At 42.9% G+C, this 18,875-nt stretch overlaps 2 protein-coding genes across 2 annotated transcripts; one reads left to right on the top strand and one right to left on the bottom strand.

Annotated features, from left to right (window-relative positions):
* Nucleotides 1-1,837: 1,837 nt before the first annotated feature.
* Nucleotides 1,838-10,512, top strand: cthrc1b (collagen triple helix repeat containing 1b). The gene is made up of 4 exons (XM_060862295.1): nucleotides 1,838-1,960; nucleotides 8,148-8,366; nucleotides 8,449-8,665; nucleotides 10,054-10,512. Exons 1-4 carry the CDS (start codon nucleotides 1,844-1,846, stop codon nucleotides 10,194-10,196), a joined length of 696 nt encoding a protein of 231 aa, XP_060718278.1. The 5' UTR covers nucleotides 1,838-1,843; the 3' UTR covers nucleotides 10,197-10,512.
* A 626-nt stretch (nucleotides 10,513-11,138) lies between these two features.
* On the bottom strand, nucleotides 11,139-17,281 carry slc25a32b (solute carrier family 25 member 32b). Its single transcript, XM_060862294.1, has 7 exons — nucleotides 16,833-17,281; nucleotides 15,446-15,596; nucleotides 15,271-15,356; nucleotides 13,664-13,818; nucleotides 13,307-13,420; nucleotides 13,079-13,224; nucleotides 11,139-11,998 (listed from the first exon to the last, which is right to left on the bottom strand). Exons 1-7 carry the CDS (start codon nucleotides 17,044-17,046, stop codon nucleotides 11,872-11,874), a joined length of 993 nt encoding a protein of 330 aa, XP_060718277.1. The 5' UTR covers nucleotides 17,047-17,281; the 3' UTR covers nucleotides 11,139-11,871.
* Nucleotides 17,282-18,875: the final 1,594 nt, after the last annotated feature.

An 18,875-nucleotide genomic window follows, 5' to 3' on the forward strand; every position in this document is an offset into this window, starting at 1 on the left:
CATATTTTATCCATCCATCCATTCATCTGTCTGCCTATCTATATATCTATATAGATGTCTGTCTGTCTGTCTATCTATCTATATATCTATCATACAAAAGATGATCCCTTTTTATTAATCATATAAAATACCAGAAGTGCTGTGTGGATCCACAAGGAGGAAAATTTCACCAGCAGCAGCAGCAAGCCGTTTAATTACAAAGATACAGAATGCAGAACATTGCAGAAACACCAGCACAGAAAAACAGTCAGAGAGAAATCCAACATGAAAGGAGAGTTGTGTTTTAAAGACTTGCTGGAGGAGAACTACAGAATAATATCGCTCCTGATGTCCTGGCCATGTCAGGCATGAAGTGTGTGTGGCCCGAACCCAAGACAGGAGTAATACAAAGACACTGAGGTGTGTGTACAGTGCTGCAGTCAGGTCTGTGGGGAACCGGCGCCTGGTGAAAGGGTTCATTCAGTCTGGAGAAGACGTGCACACAGGAGCAACAGTGCTTCTTACAGTGCTTACAGTGTCTCGTGTCTCTGGAGACCGGGAGCTGGAGATCATGGACTGGAGGAGGTGGATTCAATAGTGCCCTTGTTTTCCACACTACAGCTACATTTAGTGTGTTTAACGTTTTTTTTTTTTTTTTTTTGTGGGTTGTACTTAAATTTGTTTGCAGAAGAAACCGTATTAAATTTGTATCGGAAAGTTTAGTCAAGAGTAAGCACTACTTCACATGATAAGGCTGTAGAACGTTAAAGGTCACATTTACTCAACGTCTGATTAACCTGCCAGGAAATGTTCATGCTCCAAATCTGATCCAAAAGCAACACGTCGAAGTTTCCCTAACACACTGCTGCAATTTTACATGTTACAAAAAATACAGCAAGCATCAGATATGATGCTAATATTTTACCGTACATTTACTCTGAAATAACTTATTTCTTAAGTGAAAATACTTCGAATATGTTCAAATGTAGCTAGTGTTTTCTTTTTAGAATTATAATGATGATTATAGTTTAATAAAGCAGTTAGAAGATCATTAAACCTATTTCTAGACATTTCTGTACTGATTTCAGCTTCAAAATAGTCTTTTCAGCCTTTACAGCCTTTTCTTTTCTAGAAAATTATCTGTTATTAGTATTTAAAAGAAAGTATTTTTATATTTATTTACTTACTGTATATTGCATGTACTTTCAGGATTTCATGATGATCTGACTGCTGGACTATATCACTCACTCACTCACTCATTTTCTACCACTTATCCGAACTACCTCGGGTCACGGGGCATCATCTGGCATCAAGGCAGGATACACCCTGGACGGAGTGCCAACCCATCGCAGGGCACACACACACACACTCTCATTCACTCACACACTACGGACAATTTTCCAGAGATGCCAATCAACCTACCATGCATGTCTTTGGACCGGGGGAGGAAACCGGAGTACCCGGAGGAAACCCCAGAGGCACGGGGAGAACATGCAAACTCCACACACACAAGGTGGAGGCGGGAATCGAACCCCCAACCCTGGAGGTGTGAGGCAAACGTGCTAACCACTAAGCCACCGTACCCCCTGGACTATATTATTTATAGTTAATAATTATTATATAAATATTTATATCGTGAACATTTATAATTAAATATTTTTTTTATATATATATATTTTATTTATTTAGTTTTCCCCAACGGGGGGGCACGGTACCTGTTTTTTTTTTTTTTTCAGTCGTTTATGTAAATTTGGAGCGCCTCTGTTTTTGCGTGTAATTGGAAAGGCGCGCTCTCGTTGGTCAGTCCGCGTAAAAGCGCGTTCTCTTTGCGCGCTCTCGTTCCTCCGCTCCATGCACAGGGAACATGGCGCATGTACCACGGCGCGCGCTGCTCTTCCTCTGCTTGGCGTTTCCTTGCCATGGAGCTGAAAGAGTCAAAAACAGAGGCATCCGACAGAAGGACACTGAATACTTAGACAAAGTAAGATGTTTGAATCTTCTCTAGCGTCAGAAACCACCCTTAAACTCTGGCAGAACTCTGTTTAAGTGCAGTGTATAGAATTGCAAATTTCAACTGAGATCATCTTTGTATTGTCACTGTTATTATACCTCTTATTAAAAGTATTCATTATTTGTATGAAATGTTTTTCACTGAGTGCAAAAGTTTTTTTTGATTCTTTCTAAACCATCTTTAACATAAATGTTCATGTCTATGCTTTAGATATTGTAGAATATTTGCTTATTGTTCCTGGATGTGCACTAAATACCTTCTAGTAAACTGTGAACCTTTTACCTTCCTAACCATCTCCAGCTTCTTTCATATCCTCCGCACAGCTTGTTCGTTCCTCGCCTTCTTCCTGAAAATCTGCTCTGAATCTGTCAGATTGCTCGGCCAGTCTTTTGGCTATTCTTTTTTTGAAATATCTTTAATAACGTTGCCAGATGTTATTAGCCTTCTTCTGCAGGTCTAAAAAAAAACTTTGCTGCAGGATACAGCTAGGGTTCGTTTCAAACTACTTTTAGACAGCTTATAAAATAGAAGGTCTGTGTTTCACGCACTAAATCGTGTGGGTGAAATCTTTTGCACGCTTTTGTACTATACTTCTATACTCTCAGTAAAAAAGGGTACTAAAGTGTACCTGTCCTTATTGCTGGGGTTGTACACTTGGGTACACTTTTGGTGCCTTTAGGATGTTTGCTTTGCCCTAAAATGCCATCAGATTCCAGTTATGTACCTTAAATTATTAATCTATACACAAAAGTTTTCACCCCTGTGATTTCCACACGATGCAAGAAAACTGTTCCCTTATATGATTGAAGGTTATGCAAAAAGTCGAAAATGTATTGTGGGGGTGAAAATTTTTGCACTCCACTATACTATACAATACTATACAATACTATACTATATAATAACGTACATTACAATTTGGTACTTAGATGCCACGACAAATCTCCACTCAGTAATGGTATAAAATTATGGTGTAAAGGTGCTTTACTGTATTTGATTAGTAATTAGTATTTTTGTACATTGTCCTCTGATGGTCCAGTGGCAGGCTCCCACATGCTCACTGGGTCGATTCCTAGGCAGGGAATCGACCTAACCACTGAGGGATTAACTCTCAGTGCCAGTCCCAAACCTAGATTAAAAAAAAGGGAGGGTTTCTTGAGGAAGGGCATCTGGTGTAAATCTTGGGCCAAATCTTATATGACCAGATGATCTCCTGTGGTGACCCCCAAACAGCAAGCAGCTGAAAAAAACGACATCATTTTTCTTACATTATTTAAAATTGTACGTCTACGTAACGTAGGTACAGAAGTCTAACATTGTTTTGCATTTTAAGTTTAATTAAAGATGAATAAAATTATTAGAAAATGATAAGAATGGCACACTAATGTTTCCTTTTTTACTAACAGGAAGTAGAAACCGTTTCCTTTTTTACTGGCTACATCAAATAATTCAATTCAGTTTTATTCGCTTTTAACGATGTACGTTGTCTCAAAGCAGCTTTACAGAACATAAGAAATATAATACAAAAAGTTCAAGATTAATATTAGACGTCTATTTAAACGTGTTTGTATTTATCACTAATGAACAAGTGTGAGGTGACTGAGGTGACTGTGGTGAGGAAAAACTCCCTTAGATGGAAGAGGAATAAACCTTGAGAGGAACCAGACTCAAAAGTGAACCTCATCCTCATTTGGGTGACACTGGAGGGTGTGATTATAAACTGTTATAAACACCAGAGAGTGTTATTATGAATAATGTCCTTTCTACAGTCAGATACAGTCTGATAATTGTGTATTGATTAGGAGGTTCCACATGTAGTTGCCAGTTCCTCTTTAAATGTCCGAGTACTTCATGACGCGGAACACAACTGGAGCTGGAACATCTCTAGATGCCTCAGGACCCTCATCTCGATGAAGGTCAGAAATCTTCATGGCATGGAACACAACTGGAGCTGGTACAATCTCTAAATATGATGTAATGTGATGCCACCAGCTTTAGCAAACGAATACTGTGAATTTTTAAAATGTTAAAAGATAACTTGGGATAATTTAAAAGACAGATAGTTTATAAAGCGTCTTGTCCACCGGAGTGCCGGCACCTGGTAGCATTCACTTCTGGATCATAGAACAGTTGTTAAGTTTCATATAAACTACATTTCCCCAAAAAAATGTGATATGAAGTGACTCATGAGGTTCACGCTTGGGGTTTGTCCTCCTTCTGAGCTCCATCCGAGGGACGGCTAAGTGCTTAAGTGCCACATGAATAAAGTTCCATTGTATTCTACTGTATACAGTGTAATTATCCAGCATCCAATTCTCCTGCCACATGTAATTTCTACGTCTATATTCAGCCTCAAATTGCCGTATCTGGTCACAGTATTATAGCGTCTGCATCTAAAATCCGCTTTAGATGCTTAAGGATAGTTTAAAAAGGTGTTCGCTAAATCTCAGGAGTCTAGTTGAAATCGGCTGTAATCAGTGCTGCTGGATTGTGATTCTGGATTCTGATTGGTCAGAACGTGTTGATTAACTGAACCATAATCACTTAACTCGTTTATCATTAATGGAAGGAGTGTAAAAGGAATCCAACACTTCGAGGTGTGTTTTTATTGGAAATAATCAACTTCGATCGTTAGTCCGGGTGGTAAGTGCACGGTAGCTTAGTGGTTAGCACGTTCGCCTCACACCTCCAGGGTTGGGGGTTCGATTCCCGCCTCCACCTTGTGTGTGTGGAGTTTGCATGTTCTCCCCGTGCCTCGGGGGTTTCCTCCGGGTACTCCGGTTTCCTCCCCCGGTCCAAAGACATGCATGGTAGGTTCATTGGCGTCTCTGGAAAATTGTCCGTAGTGTGTGATTGTGTGAGTGAATGAGAGTGTGTGTGTGTGTGTGCCCTGTGATGGGTTGGCACTCCGTCCAGGGTGTATCCTGTCTTGATGCCCGATGACGCCTGAGATAGGCACAGGCTCCCCGTGACCCGAGGTAATTCGGATAAGCGGTAGAAGATGAATGAATGAATGAATGCTTCGACACCTAGAGGTGGTAGCAGCACACATGCAACACCACTTTTTTTTTTATTCTCCTATGTCTTAGGGCTACAGGATGATATGAATGACACTTTCTAATCCCAGCTTTATTTATTTATTTTTAAGGAAATTATTTGAATTAAAAAAAACTGTAAGCTCAGAATTCTTTTATTTAAACTCCTCCCAGTAATGACTTTCTATAATGTTCCACACACATGAATGTACTCTCAGTTTTTTTTTTAATAATTATTATACTGGGATTTCCTCTATGATGTCACCTTTTACTATTGCGTATGTTTTTCGGTGCTTGGCCCCCTTCTCTCTCGCCTCTACGTTATACACATGCGGTACATTTTTTCGTTCAGTTCAAAGTCGCTCGCAACCTGGTTGCTGTTACGCGCTTCATTTAACCCGTCCAGCAGAAAGCCAGACGTCCTTTGTACTTTATTTTACGACTCGGTTCTGTTCGCAGAGCAAAGTATTTGATCATCAGTTGATGGTTAAATACTCTGTCTGTTGTGAGCAGCTGCTGTAAGTTATTATAAAAAGCTTCGCCTCGCTCTGAGACATTTTGACACCGAGTGGAAATAGGAAAGCCATAAATGGGCTGAATTGATGGCCAGATTTTAAAAAAGCATCTGACCAGAGAGAGAGAGAGAGAGAGAGAGAGATGGTGGGGGAGGGAGAGGGAGTACTTTTTTCTTTCCTTCAGCTAACCTGCTTGTCAGAATCACATGGATCGGACTTGTGGCGAAAAACATTTGGCTTGAACCGAAAGAAATGAAAGGCATCAAGACGAAGAGGGTGGAAATGCATCTAGCCGATTCGTCCATAGTTCATCATCTTCAAAAAAAAATAAATAAATCTCCTCAGCATGGGATTGTAAATGGTTCTATTACTTAAATATCACAGGCGATTTATCATCGTAATGAAAAGTCTTGAAGCCAAAGGGAACGCTCATCTGTTTGAATTGATTCGATATTCTCGCGCTTGCTGGACAGAGCGGCCCGGCACACCTGAGTGCATTTTTCATCCTGCCTTCCCATGAGCCTCAGTAGGTGGCTCGGTGCTGACGGATCCGGTCGGCCCGATCGAAGGCGCTTGTTTAGCTGCGTGTGTATCCGCCACTTTGTTTTGTAAGAGACGCTCGCATTCGCTCTGTCAATACACACAAGCCAGCAGCTCTGAAGTGCGCACCAGGGGCCCATAATAAATATGAATCCGTTGCACTCTGTGCTCTGCCTCCAGCCGATAGCACCGAGATTTATGGTTCAGTTAAAGACCCTTATTTCCACGGCTCCGTGCCCGCAGGCATGCCAATGAGACCCTAAATTACTCCGGCAGGAGGCAACTCAGGTGACGGTGTTCAAACACGTAGCGAAAGCAGCGCCGTTTGTTTCATGCCGTTCTCACGTCGTGTCCTAAAGCTCAGGTCTGGCTGGTTGATGCCTCCAGAATCTTCTACAGCGTGCTTAAAGGGGTTCAGTCAGGTTCAACTGCCCAGTCAGGGGTCAAGACCGGTGGAGCTAGCAAAGTATTTCAGAATGTCAAAAAAATATCTGAGGCAGACAGCATGTGGGAAAATCTGGCTGCAGTTCAGCTTCTGTAGTGTTTCACATGATATGTATTTATATCAATTATTCAGCTGAAGGCAGATCATTAGATCAGGGTTTGTCAGGGTTGTGGATTTTGTAATGGGGAAAAAAATCAAGTCCACCTGTGCTTCAGGTTCAGTGACGTGTGTGAATGATGGTATAATGTGTAGACCTGTTTCTGTCATACTGTAGTTACCGTATATTGTGAAGTTAGGGGTTGTTTTCTGAGACCTGGCAACCCTGTTATAGTGCTACAGACATTACTTAAGAAAGGGAAAAGTTTTCACAGACAGTACTTACAGGCCTTTCATTTAATTTTGAAATTAAAGCTAAATCAAATTCGACCATTTAATTTTTCCTCTCTGGTCAGATTAGCGAACTGACGACGTGGCTCGCCTTTTATTTAATCCTTCAATCCTTCAGTTTTATGTCACTGGACCTTCACCAACTTAAATTGAATCTGACATGTAAATGTATTTCCAATTAAGCAGCTTTTACTTCAAATTATCCGTCGCTTTATAGCTTTACCGTCCGTCCTTCCTTACATCGACTTCTCCTGTATAATAAATGCATTAGCGCTAATTTAGGCTTTAGCCTCTTTACATCTGTATTCTGGATCTGCTTTCACGCCTTCGGATTTCATCCCCTCATATTTCAGCAAATTCAGCTTTCTGTTTGTCAGAACGACGCTCTGTTAGCATAACAGACACAGAGAATTAGCATGGGATTAGCATAAAGGTGTGCAGGTTTGGAATATCGATGGCTCTGTGAATGAGTCAGAGCTTCTCTTCAAGAGGTGACTGATTACGAACCCACAATGGATCCATAAGCATAAGCCTGACAAACTTCTGGACACACTGAATAATAATTTCAGTGATGGTAGAGTTCTGTTTAAAAGTCTGAACTGTTGTGAATCGGGCCACGGGTTTAATCGTCTCCCGACAGATTTAAAGCTATGCTGTGCTTACTTTTCTTATTCTTAATAGCAAAAACAATTCCAGATCCCTTCCAGCGTCTTTCTAAACACATCATGAGGCATGAGCTTGAGATTTCATCAGCAGCATAAACAAGACGATTAGCGGAATTACGCTTTAATCAAGCTAGCGTTAGCCGATGTATCAAAGCTCTGCGTGACGGAGGCAGCGTGTCCTCTGGCCTTTTTATTAAGATGAGATTAAATCGAGGTGAAATTATGTGGCTAGAATCTATCGATAATTTAGTGGCGCTCTGGTGTATGTTGTCATGCTGTTATAGGAAAATAACCAACAACAGCCTGGTGTTGTTAAAAGATGAAGTTATTATCACCATAGTAACAGTGTTACTATAGTAATTATCCTAGAACAGCACATGCCGATGCGCTAAGTTTCCTTCAGCGGCTTGAAAGCAGCTACGAAAGAAACATAAAAAGTCATTTCCAAACAGACTCAATTGAAGTTAATGAGGAAAAAAAAACTCAATAAATCTGTTTTTGTCTATAGAGAGGATTCGTTGTGTAACTTGTTACTATAGAAACGGTGTTATGATGTCATATTTCCCATCACAGTATGGCAGCTGCATGCAGGGTCCGCCAGGCGTCCCGGGCCGAGAAGGAAACCCTGGAGCGAACGGGATTCCAGGAACGCCCGGAGTCCCTGGGCGAGACGGTGCCAAAGGAGAGAAAGGCGAGTGTGTGTGCGAGAGGTTCGAGGAACCGTGGACGCCCAACTACAAGCAGTGCGCCTGGAACTCACTAAACTACGGCATCGACCTGGGCAAGATCGCCGTGAGTGACACTGATAGTCAAACTGAGCTGTTTGTCTAAAAGCATTTTTGAGCATCATATTGACGTCGTTCCTCGAATGCAGGAGTGTACGTTCACCAAGCGGCGCTCAGACAGCTCCCTACGCGTCCTCTTCAGCGGCTCGCTCCGGCTCAAGTGTAAGACGGCCTGCTGTCAGCGCTGGTACTTCACCTTCAACGGAGCCGAATGCTCCGGCCCACTGCCCATCGAGTCCATCGTGTACCTGGACCAGGGCAGCCCCGAGTTCAACTCCACCATCAACATCCACCGCACCACGTCAGGTGAGACACTTACAGTCAAGTGCACTGCACTTCTTTATTACTAAACAGGAAAGCGCCTCTCGTTGACCTCTGACCTGACATTGTGACAGTACGTAAAGCTACGTAGGACATAAAAACTAAAAACAAAAAAAAAAAATTACAATTCATTCGACTATAAATATAATGAAGCAGGATCATCACGAGTCTCTTTGCGTGTTCCGTTGTTCGATGGCTCGTTCCCGGTGTCGTAGTTTTAGTGTTTTTGCTGCAGCGATCACGTCGTTCCTGTGATGAACACCGGCTTCATCTTCAACACACGAATACAATTCAGCTCGCCGCCGTAACCATGTTTTACAATCAGAAGCGTAATCAACTGTAATCATTTCACACTAATAGGTGCAGCATGAGAGCTGGCGTCTGGTAGAAGAGCCCTTCAGACAGCAGCGTTACGCGTTAAACAAGGCGTCGAGAGGACGAGCGCGTTTCGAATGGATGGTGCACGCAGTCATCATGGGGGCGCACGCAGGTCACAGGCCGGCGAGCAGAGAGTTACCGTGTTGGAAAGGATTCAAATCGGTGTCAGATTTTTTAATAACCCGTTATTTATGTGCTTAACAAGCGTGTTTGTGAGCACAGCGCTGTGAGCTTAACATGAGAAATAAAAGCTTCTGATTGATGATTAAATACAGTATAAAGAGACCAAACATTCACATAAACCCAGACTAAATATCTTTATTCTCAACTCTACGTATTTACTTTGCCAAGTCTGTGTTATCCACATCAGAGCGATCAGAATCCCACTGGATGGAACCTTTACGTTCAAGTCGACTTTTCCTTTAAACGGTCCAGAAGATTCCAGAAACGTATGTAATTACTCACAGAAGCTTCTGATTGGCTAAGTGGCTGATTGCTAAAAGTTCACCTGTGGAGGTAAAGAAAGGCGGTGCTTGTTCTGAACTTCATATCATGGGGAAAATTCATGCGAGGGGAAATGGTGAGGCTTTTAATCTTAAGAACGTGATCCCAGCTGTCTGTGAAGCATGGGGTTGGCAGCGTGGGGTGGCAGCATGGGAGTGGCGGTGTGACGGTGGCAGTGTGAGGGTGGCAGTGTGGGGGTGGCAGTGTAGGGGTAGCAGCATGAGGGTGGTATCATGGGGGGTAGCAGCATGAGGGTGGCAGTGTGGGGGTAGCAGCGTGGGGGTGGCAGCGTGGGGGTGGCAGCATGATGGTGACAGCGTGAGGGTGGCAGCGTGGGGGTGGTATGATTGTATTGTTAATGTGTTTTGCTAAAAACAATGGATTTGAACATTTGTGTTACATGTAGTAATGAAAGCTTATAAGTTCTTCATTGTGTGATATGATAATTGTTGCACTCTGGAGATCCACGTGTGTCTTTTTTGTGCGCTCAGTGGAAGGTCTGTGCGAAGGCGTCCGAGCCGGCCTCGTGGACGTGGCCATTTGGGTTGGCACATGCGGCGATTACCCACACGGCGACGCCTCCACTGGCTGGAACTCCGTCTCCAGGGTGATCATCGAGGAGCTGCCTAAATGACCTCGGACCACGAAAACACACCGAAGCGTCTCCTCGGATGAATACTGTTAGTGAAACGGAGTTCCTCTCGTTAGTGTTACTGTATTACAGAAAATAATGGACATTTTTTCAGTACTGTAGAAACATTGATATTTGTTTTTATGCATCTTTTACATCTTTTTTTATATTTTATACAGTTTTTCTACATGTATACGAACTTCCCAACTCACAGTGTATATGTTCCCCTGTGTTGTGTATTAGCATCTCAGTAAGTGTAACAAAGGTGTTAAATATCCAGCTTTTTATACGGCTTTAAATAAATAATGAAAGCACTTCACACCAGTGCGACTTTCTCTCTCTCTCTCTCTCTCTCTCTCTCTCTCTCTCTGCTCATTATGTCCTATATTCCTTTACTAGTTTTCTTGTTAAACTACAAACATATGTTTAATTTGGTGGAAAATATTTAACATTTTGGTTTCTGGTTTTTTGGTAATCTGCCTGCTTTTTTTAAAGTCGTATCATTTTTCTTCTCAAATTGTGGGAGGCGGAGCAAGAGGCGGGGTTACACAAAGTGCACAACGAACTTGGCTACCTGATTTGTTTATACATGATGGAATGACTCGCTGGTTTGAGGTAGCAGTGTTTGTGGGATAAACCCAAGCTGGAAGGAACTCTGACCAATCAGGAATCACTCCTGCAGGAAGTGTGATCAATCCCACCAACTTCAGTAGAATATTTAACCGATCCTTAGCGGCGCTTCCAGAAAGCTCCGGTTTGATCAACTCCATCCAGTCCAGTAGGGAGCTGAATTGATCCCGCCCACTCCACCAGAAAGTCTGACCAATCCTACCACTTCCAGTAGAAAATGTCATTAATCCCACCCACTCCAGCAGGATGCTTTATTAGTCCCGCCCACGGTGACAGAAAACGTCACAGACCCCGCCCACTCCATCAGGATGCTAATTGACCACGCCCACTCCACCAGAAAGTTTGACCAAATCCCACCCACTCCAGTAGTTATTATTATTATTATTATTATTATTATTATTATTATTTGCTCTGCCTGCAATATTTTTTGGCAGAACGATACGAATCATTTAAACGAACCATTAAAATCATTGAGGATGAAACAGATCCTGAAGATGGATGTTCATGTAACATGTTAATGAACGTGGCCTTTCTTTGTCTCCTATGACCACTAGTTTTATGTGCAGGATTGGGTCGAGCAATAGCCTTTAGTTTGAGCAGGTTGTTTATAGCTGTAACATTCTGAGTGACCATTACTGTGTAACTCCAGATGAAGTAACCTTCAAGAACCGTACACGCTGACGTAAGAGAAAAATTGTGTAGGTTGATTTTTCTTGCTCAACAATCCCTTTGGCTTTATTTGAATGCATCTATCCATTGCATCTTCAGTTCAGTTTTGTGTCTTGTCCCCACACACACACACACACACACACACACTCTTTCCGATGTATCTTACGCATGTAAACTCATAGCAGCACCAGTTCCTTGTATAAGCTTCGTACAAAGCCACAAGTCCGCGTCATGTGAACGCTCGTCTTTCCGTTCGTCTGGTACCTGGTCTGCGTCTTGTTCCGCCGAGAGCTAGTTCTCCTCGCTAGCCTAGCATATCTCTCGGCGCTAACTTGCTGCAACCGCCCCCTTTTTTTTTTTTTTTTTTTTTTTTTTTGTCTCATTTGTGCTTGTCCAGGAGGAAGCCGGACACCGTCTCGTACACCACGAAGGTGATGCAGCAGGCTGGCGTCACCCGGAGCAGGTTGGGCACCATGCCTTTGTAGAAGCCCAGATAACCTTCATTCCTGCACAGTGACGACAAGATAAATCTATTTAGTTCATTAAACCGGTTCCTCCAGTAAAGTCACCTGAAATGTATTTTAAAAGTCATATTGTTGCTTTCTGTATTAAGTAACACAGCCTTGCCACTACTAAGCTCGGGTTCTGATTGTGTGATGTTCCACACGTTCTCCTCTTGTCCCTCTGTGTGGGAACGAGTGCGTAACGGACCGGAGTGCGTTTCTGTCGAGTGGGTTTCAAACGAATGAAAGAGCGTCACTAGGCAACATGGTAAAAAAAAAAAAGGCACGTTATGATACTTGACCAAACCTTGTTATACGAAGGTATGTGATTTTCTTGGCACTCGTGTTAGCTCTGAGATGTATCGGGAGAAATGGACCGAGTTACCGCAGCGTACTTCGGCTCTAACAGCAGGTTTGAAAAAAAATTAAAAATGTAAAGATCGAGCACAGAACACAAAGTCTCCAGAGAAACATGACGCACTGAAGCATTTTGCTGGCACAGCTGATGAGGCACTTTTGTGCAAAAGTGTTTTCCTTTTTTTTTCCGTTTCATTTTTACTACATCTGATAAATCTCTGTAAAAAACATGTCTTATCTGCTGAGGATCGGTGAAATATATGAATTTTTTTTTTTTAAAGTGCTAAAGAGCTTCACTAACTATTGAACATCTTTAGAATGGAATTTTATCCTAATCAAACAAGTTCAGGTTGACTTTATGGACATCTGAAATTCACAGCCTCCTGACGACGTCCACAACCCTGCTGTGATGAGTTGTTCAAAAATGAGTCGACTCTGAGTCGAGTCTGATTCGACTCAGAGTCGAATGCATAAAGGAGCTGTTTTGTTTTAAAAATTTATTTTAAAAATGTTATCAATTCTGTTAGCTCTGAATCGCTGGCATATGAAAAAATAACAGTGTGTCGATTCTTGGAGTTGACTCTTCTAAGTGAATGAGCTGACTGTTGTATGTGAGCCATTTGACACACTGCAAAAGTAGAAGTAATGAAAATATCATGCATCTTTCATGTTAAATCCACAAATTTATCCTAATCCAACATGTTTATGGTGACATTCTGGTCTCACCTCCATGTCCTCCGGATGACGTCTACCGCGCCATCGTAGCTCGTGTGCTGATCCTGCAAGCGAGCTCGGATCACCTGGTACGGGTACGTAGTGGCCACGGCGAAGATTTTGGACAAAGCCGCCATTGTAATGTACTCAAACGGATTCTGCAGAGGTAAAGAGATGACGTAAAGTCACGATGGGGTTACGGTGGATTCTTCAAACATCTGTAAAACATCTGGTACTCACCAGTTTAGCGTCTGAATGCATGTTTCTGTATTTGTTGTAGTCTCTCTTCAGCTCCTCATATGCCATGAACTGCAGAGCTCCGTGAGACGTCCCGAAAAGTCCAGGAACGAAACCCTGTGCGCAGGAGAAACAGCCTATTCAACTACAGAAAAATAAAAAAAATCTCTGATTTCTTGATATTCGACACAGTGAATGAGCTGGAAAAACTATTTTACTGCGTCAGGCCATGTTCTTTTTTCCCCTGGAGCATGAGCACCACCCAGTGGTCAGTGATAGAAGTGCAGCTTAAACCTACTCTGGGAAATTCTGTGATTATTTGTCGTGAACATTTTCACCCCGATATACACCCTGTCCTACCCGATAGAGTCCTGCTACTCCTTCCTGTCGGTAGATCTTCACCAGTGCATCCACCATGCCCCTGTACTGCTTCTGGCTTGGATCGGCGCTATACTGCAGAACCAGCCGCGTCTTTGTCACCCAGATGGGGTTCGTCAGGCAGAGAGTCATGGCTCCTGTGGAAAAGCAACAACTCTCATTAAACATCAATTAAAAAAAAAAAAATCAGCAACATCTCTGCAGGCCAAATCAATAACCGTTCCAGTCAGTGGGGGAGGGGGTGGGGGTTTAATTAAGCTTTATTAACGCTATATACTTTGTAAGTCGTGGCGTCCCGTGTGGTCGCTCCGTAAATTGGATGAGGTGCAGTGAAGCATTTCGTGTAACCTTATTTAAAGCCCCTAGCATTTCAGTTTCAAGTGTTGAAGAAACTTTCTGATACGAGCGACAGTTTGGGATTATGTTTAGTGTAACTGTACCAGAACCGTACCTGGGACTCGTCTCCATCCAGTTGAACGGTCCCCCAAACCCTGCCGATAAAAAGCGTCTCTACGGCTACGAGATGCTTCCATCACCATGCTTCACTGACGGGATGTATAAATATCACTATCGATAAGCTTTAATTATAGTAGCGTTTCCCTGGCAACAGACACATCTCATGAAGCACTTTATGAGAAAAGCAGGTAGGAATGACAGCCAGGTGCTTTTCCTTTCCATACACACATGCTGTCTGTAGTATCTTTCCTTCAGTCGTCAAAGTCCATAGCTATAGAATGATGACTGGATTTCTTCTACAGGCTGTGTGTGTGTGTGTGTGTGTGTGAGAGTGAGAGAGAGAGACAAGGGGGGAGAGAGAGAGAGAGAGAGAGAGAGAGAGAGAGAGAGCGACAAGGAGAGAGAGAGAGAGAGAGACAAGGAGAGAGAGAGAGAGAGAGACAAGGAGAGAGAGAGAGAAGGAGAGAGAGAGAGAGAGAGAGACAAGGAGAGAGAGAGAGAGAGAGAGAGAAGGAGAGAGAGAGAGAGCGACAAGGAGAGAGAGAGAGAGAGAGAGACAAGGAGAGAGAGAGACAAGGAGAGAGAGAGAGAGAGAGAGAGACAAGGAGAGAGAGAGAGAGAGAGAGAGAGAGAGAGAGAGAGAAGGAGAGAGAGAGAGAGCGACAAGGAGAGAGAGAGAGAGAGAGAGACAAGGAGAGAGAGAGACAAGGAGAGAGAGAGAGAGAGAGAGAGACAAGGAGAGAGAGAGAGACAAGGAGAGAGAGAGAGAGAGAGAGAGAGAGAGCGACAAGGAGAGAGAGAGAGAGAGAGAGAGCGACAAGGAGAGAGAGAGAGACAAGGAGAGAGAGAGAGAGAGACAAGGAGAGAGAGAGAGAGAGAGACAAGGAGAGAGAGAGAGAAGGAGAGAGAGAGAGAGAGAGAGAGAGAGAGAGACAAGGAGAGAGAGAGAGAAGGAGAGAGAGAGAGAGAGACAAGGAGAGAGAGAGAGAGACAAGGAGAGAGAGAGAGAGACAAGGAGAGAGAGAGAGACAAGGAGAGAGAGACAAAGAGAGAGAGACAAGGAGAGAAAGAGAGAGAGACAAGGAGAGAAAGAGAGAGAGACAAGGAGAGAGAGAAAAATGAGCAATAAGGACCTGCTTCTGCAGCAGACACCAGGTGCTCCATTGGACTCAGCTCCGTCTGACGTCCCTCCTTGACGTAGGCCTTGATGGCATTATAACTGTTATTAATTTTAAAAAGAAAGTCATAATTAAATTGTCGTGACACAATAAAGTAACATGTTAAACAGAAATAAGAGGTTGCACATACAAGAAGAAATAAAGACCCCATGAAGCTCCGGCACCCCAGACGTTCGGCGTGACCCCCTGGTACAGGCCACGTAGTCCTTCCTGCTGCCAGATGCTCCGCATGCAGTGCCAAATGCTGCGGTACTTCGGCCTCAGCTCCAAGCCGTCGCTCACTGTTCAGAGAGATTAAAAATCAGTCCACACCAGAACTTAAATAAATACATAAATACATAAATACATAAATAAATATTGATCCAGGTTTTGTTAGACTTTACTGCGATCAGCCATCGCAGTTTTTAACCAATTTAACCTCTATTACAAAGGCTTCGTGATTCTTCAGGACATTCACGACATTCTCATGACACTAAACCTTTCTTGAATAAACAGCTTGTTTGGAAATCTCAGCTTTCTACAAGTATTGCAAACACTGATAGCAGTGAGTTACAACACTTTTGTTCATGCAGTTAATGAAAACAATCAACTCTGAGTCTCACCACCGCGCCACTGATTAGTTTTCTGTAACAACACGACACACGGTGGATCATTTTTTATGCCTATGGAAAATATATATGACGTCATCTTGGGGCGACGTTTCTGAGCATGTGCTAGTTACTTTAGTCTGAAAAATAATAATAATAAAGACTTCAACACTGGCTTGTAGACAATCTAGAGCTTTATTTATGCTGCACAACTGCACCTGTGTGTGTGTGTGTATATGTGTGTGTATGTGTCTGTGTGTATCTGTCTGTGTGTGTGTGTGTGTGTGTGTGTATGTGTCTGTGTGTATCTGTGTGTGTGTGTGTGTATGTGTCTGTGTGTATCTGTCTGTGTGTGAGTGTGTGTGTCTTTGTCTGTGTGTCTGTGTGTATGTGTCTGTGTGTATCTGTCTGTGTGTGTGTGTATGTGTCTGTCTGTCTGTGTGTGTGTGTGTGTGTCTGTGTGTGAGAGAGTGTGTGTCTGTGTGCGTATGTGTGTGTGTCTGTTTGTGTGTCTGTGTGTATATATGTGTGTCTGTCTGTGTATGTGTCTGTCTGTGTGTCTGTGTGTGTATATATGTGTGTCTGTCTGTGTGTGTGTCTGTGTGTTTATATGTGCGTCTGTCTCTGTGTGTGTGTGTGTGTGTATGTGTCTGTGTCTCTGTCTGTGTCTCTGTCAGTGTGTGTATGTGTCTGTGTGTGAGAGTGTGTGTATGTGTCTGTGTGTGAGAGTGTGTGTCTGTGTGCATATGTGTGTGCATATGTGTGTGTGTCTGTGTGTATATATGTGTGTCTGTCTGGGTGTGTCTGTGTGTGTGTGTGTGAGTGTATATATATACGTGTGTCTGTCTGTGTGTGTGCCTGTATGTGTCTGTGTCTGTCTGTGTCTGTCTGTGTGTGTGTGTGTGTGTGTGTGTGTGTGTGTTACTTTACCTGCAAACCTGATTTTAACCAGATCCAGTGGGTGCAGCACCATAGTGGACAAAACACCTCCACACAGCCCGCCAGCCAGGTTTTCAACACGCACGTGACTGTAGAGTCTCCACATGTTCCCCTTCAGCGAGACGCCTCGAACCGGAGCCTCTGCGTTAAGCTCGAGCGCTGCTGGGGCTCCCTGTCCGGGTCCCTGTCCGGAGCTCGAGCTCATGCTAACACACAGCTAACAGCTAGCTAGCATTTGTACTCTATTCATGAAATAAACCAACCTTTTGGATTTTAATAAATGATAATAATAACTTTGAATGTTAATGTACCGTCTAATTACCCTGTTTGTTTATGTCCCGCTTTAAAAACCCATGTTTGGAAACATTTAAGTGACCTTCCTGTCAGAACCGGTGGTGTTCACGTGCACTGCGTTGTCAGTGACCAAGGCAGCTGTCCAAACGGCTCACTGTGTCCTCTTTAGGGTCCCTACAAAGAAAGGCTTCACGCTTAATCAATGTAATTTAGACATTTACGAAGGTACTTCTTTAACTTATTTATTTGACTTTAAACAAATAAGCGAAATCAATTCCGAATACGTCTGTAATCATTATATGTGAGCTGTTTTTAAAGGCTTCTACACTCCATCTAGTGCACTTCGTGTCTGCGGAGAGCAATTTGGGATTCAGCTAACGTTGGAAAACACGGAAGTGCCGTTTAAAAAATAAAAGTCAGACCTGTATTATTAAAATCAGAATCAGAATCAGGTTTATTGGCCAAGTGTGTTGACACACACAAGGAATTCGGTTCCAGCAGTTCGTGACTCTCAAAAGTACAGACATAAATAACACTATACTATACAAACTATACAAGAAAACAATGCAGACGACGAGATACAATATAGACAGAATAAGTATAAAATATTAATATAGAATGAATAAAATATGAATATAGAATATGACTGATCAGTTATGTACATAAAGTGTGGGAGTGCAAATAACAATATTGTGCAATATTATGCTTTTTGTACAATATACAGCAGCAGGAGTGTGTAGTGTGTAATATTCAGATGCTGTGATGACTGACAGTCCTGACAATGCAGCACTTATGATAAGAAGCAGGGAATATAATTATGGTGAGTTGTTGATCAGGGTGATAAGGGGCGCGAAACTGTTCCTGTGTCTGGCAGTTTTAGTAAACAAAGTTCTGTAGCACCTGCCAGAAGGGATGAGCTGAAAGAGGTTGTGTCCAGGGTGCGAAGGGTCAGTAGTGATTTTTCCTGCCCGGTTTCTGGTTCTTGTGTCGTACAAGTCCTGGAGCGTGGGCAGGGGGTGCCAATTATTTTTTCTGCTGTTTTTACTGTGCGTTGCAGTCTGTTTCTGTCCTGTTTTGTTGCTGCACCAAACCAGATGGTGATGGATGTGCACAGTACAGATTCAATGACTGCAGTGTAGAACTGCATCAGTAGCTCCTGTGGATATAAAAGTTTTACCTGTTGTCTTTCTATCGTCTACTTTTTACCTTTACCAGGTTTTATTTTCTTTCATTTACAAAAACAAAAACAACAAAAAACTGCTTATGCACAGAACATAAATTTTACTCAGATAAATAAAAGTTAGGGGGGCATGGTGGCTTAGTGGTTAACACCTCCAGGGTTGGGGTTCGATTCCCGCCTCCACCTTGTGTGTGTGGAGTTTGCATGTTCTCCCCGTGCCTCGGGGGTTTCCTCCGGGTACTCCGGTTTCCTCCCCCTGTCCAAAGACATGCATGGTAGGTTGATTGGCATCTCTGGAAAATTGTCCGTAGTGTGTGTGATTGCGTGAGTGAATGAGAGTGTGTGTGTGCCCTGTGATGGGTTGGCACGCCGTCCAGGTTGTATCCTGTCTTGATGCCCAATGACGCCTGAGATAGGCACAGGCTCCGCGTGACCCGAGGTAGTTCGGATAAGTGGTAGAAGATGAAGGAATGAATGAATGAATGAATGAATGAAATAAAAGTTAAGAATGGTAGCTAAAGTAAAACTAAATAAAGTAAAACTAAAACTAAATAAGAGCC

Source organism: Tachysurus vachellii, chromosome 25, assembly GCF_030014155.1.
Source record: "Tachysurus vachellii isolate PV-2020 chromosome 25, HZAU_Pvac_v1, whole genome shotgun sequence".
NCBI lineage: Eukaryota > Metazoa > Chordata > Actinopteri > Siluriformes > Bagridae > Tachysurus > Tachysurus vachellii.

What these genes read in the sequence shown, in the direction of transcription:
- cthrc1b (XM_060862295.1), top strand. Translation starts at nt 1,844, where the DNA reads ATGGCGCATGTACCACGGCGCGCGCTGCTCTTCCTCTGCTTGGCGTTT. An exon ending in TCGACCTGGGCAAGATCGCC is followed by an intron (nt 8,367 to 8,448) that starts GTGAGTGACACT and finishes CCTCGAATGCAG; the next exon opens with GAGTGTACGTTCACCAAGCG. An exon ending in CATCCACCGCACCACGTCAG is followed by an intron (nt 8,666 to 10,053) that starts GTGAGACACTTA and finishes TTGTGCGCTCAG; the next exon opens with TGGAAGGTCTGTGCGAAGGC.
- slc25a32b (XM_060862294.1), bottom strand. Translation starts at nt 17,046, where the DNA reads ATGAGCTCGAGCTCCGGACAGGGACCCGGACAGGGAGCCCCAGCAGCG. An exon ending in GGTGTCTGCTGCAGAAGCAG is followed by an intron (nt 13,819 to 15,270) that starts GTCCTTATTGCT and finishes GCTTTTCCACAG; the next exon opens with GAGCCATGACTCTCTGCCTG. An exon ending in TGCATTCAGACGCTAAACTG is followed by an intron (nt 13,225 to 13,306) that starts GTGAGTACCAGA and finishes TTACCTCTGCAG; the next exon opens with AATCCGTTTGAGTACATTAC.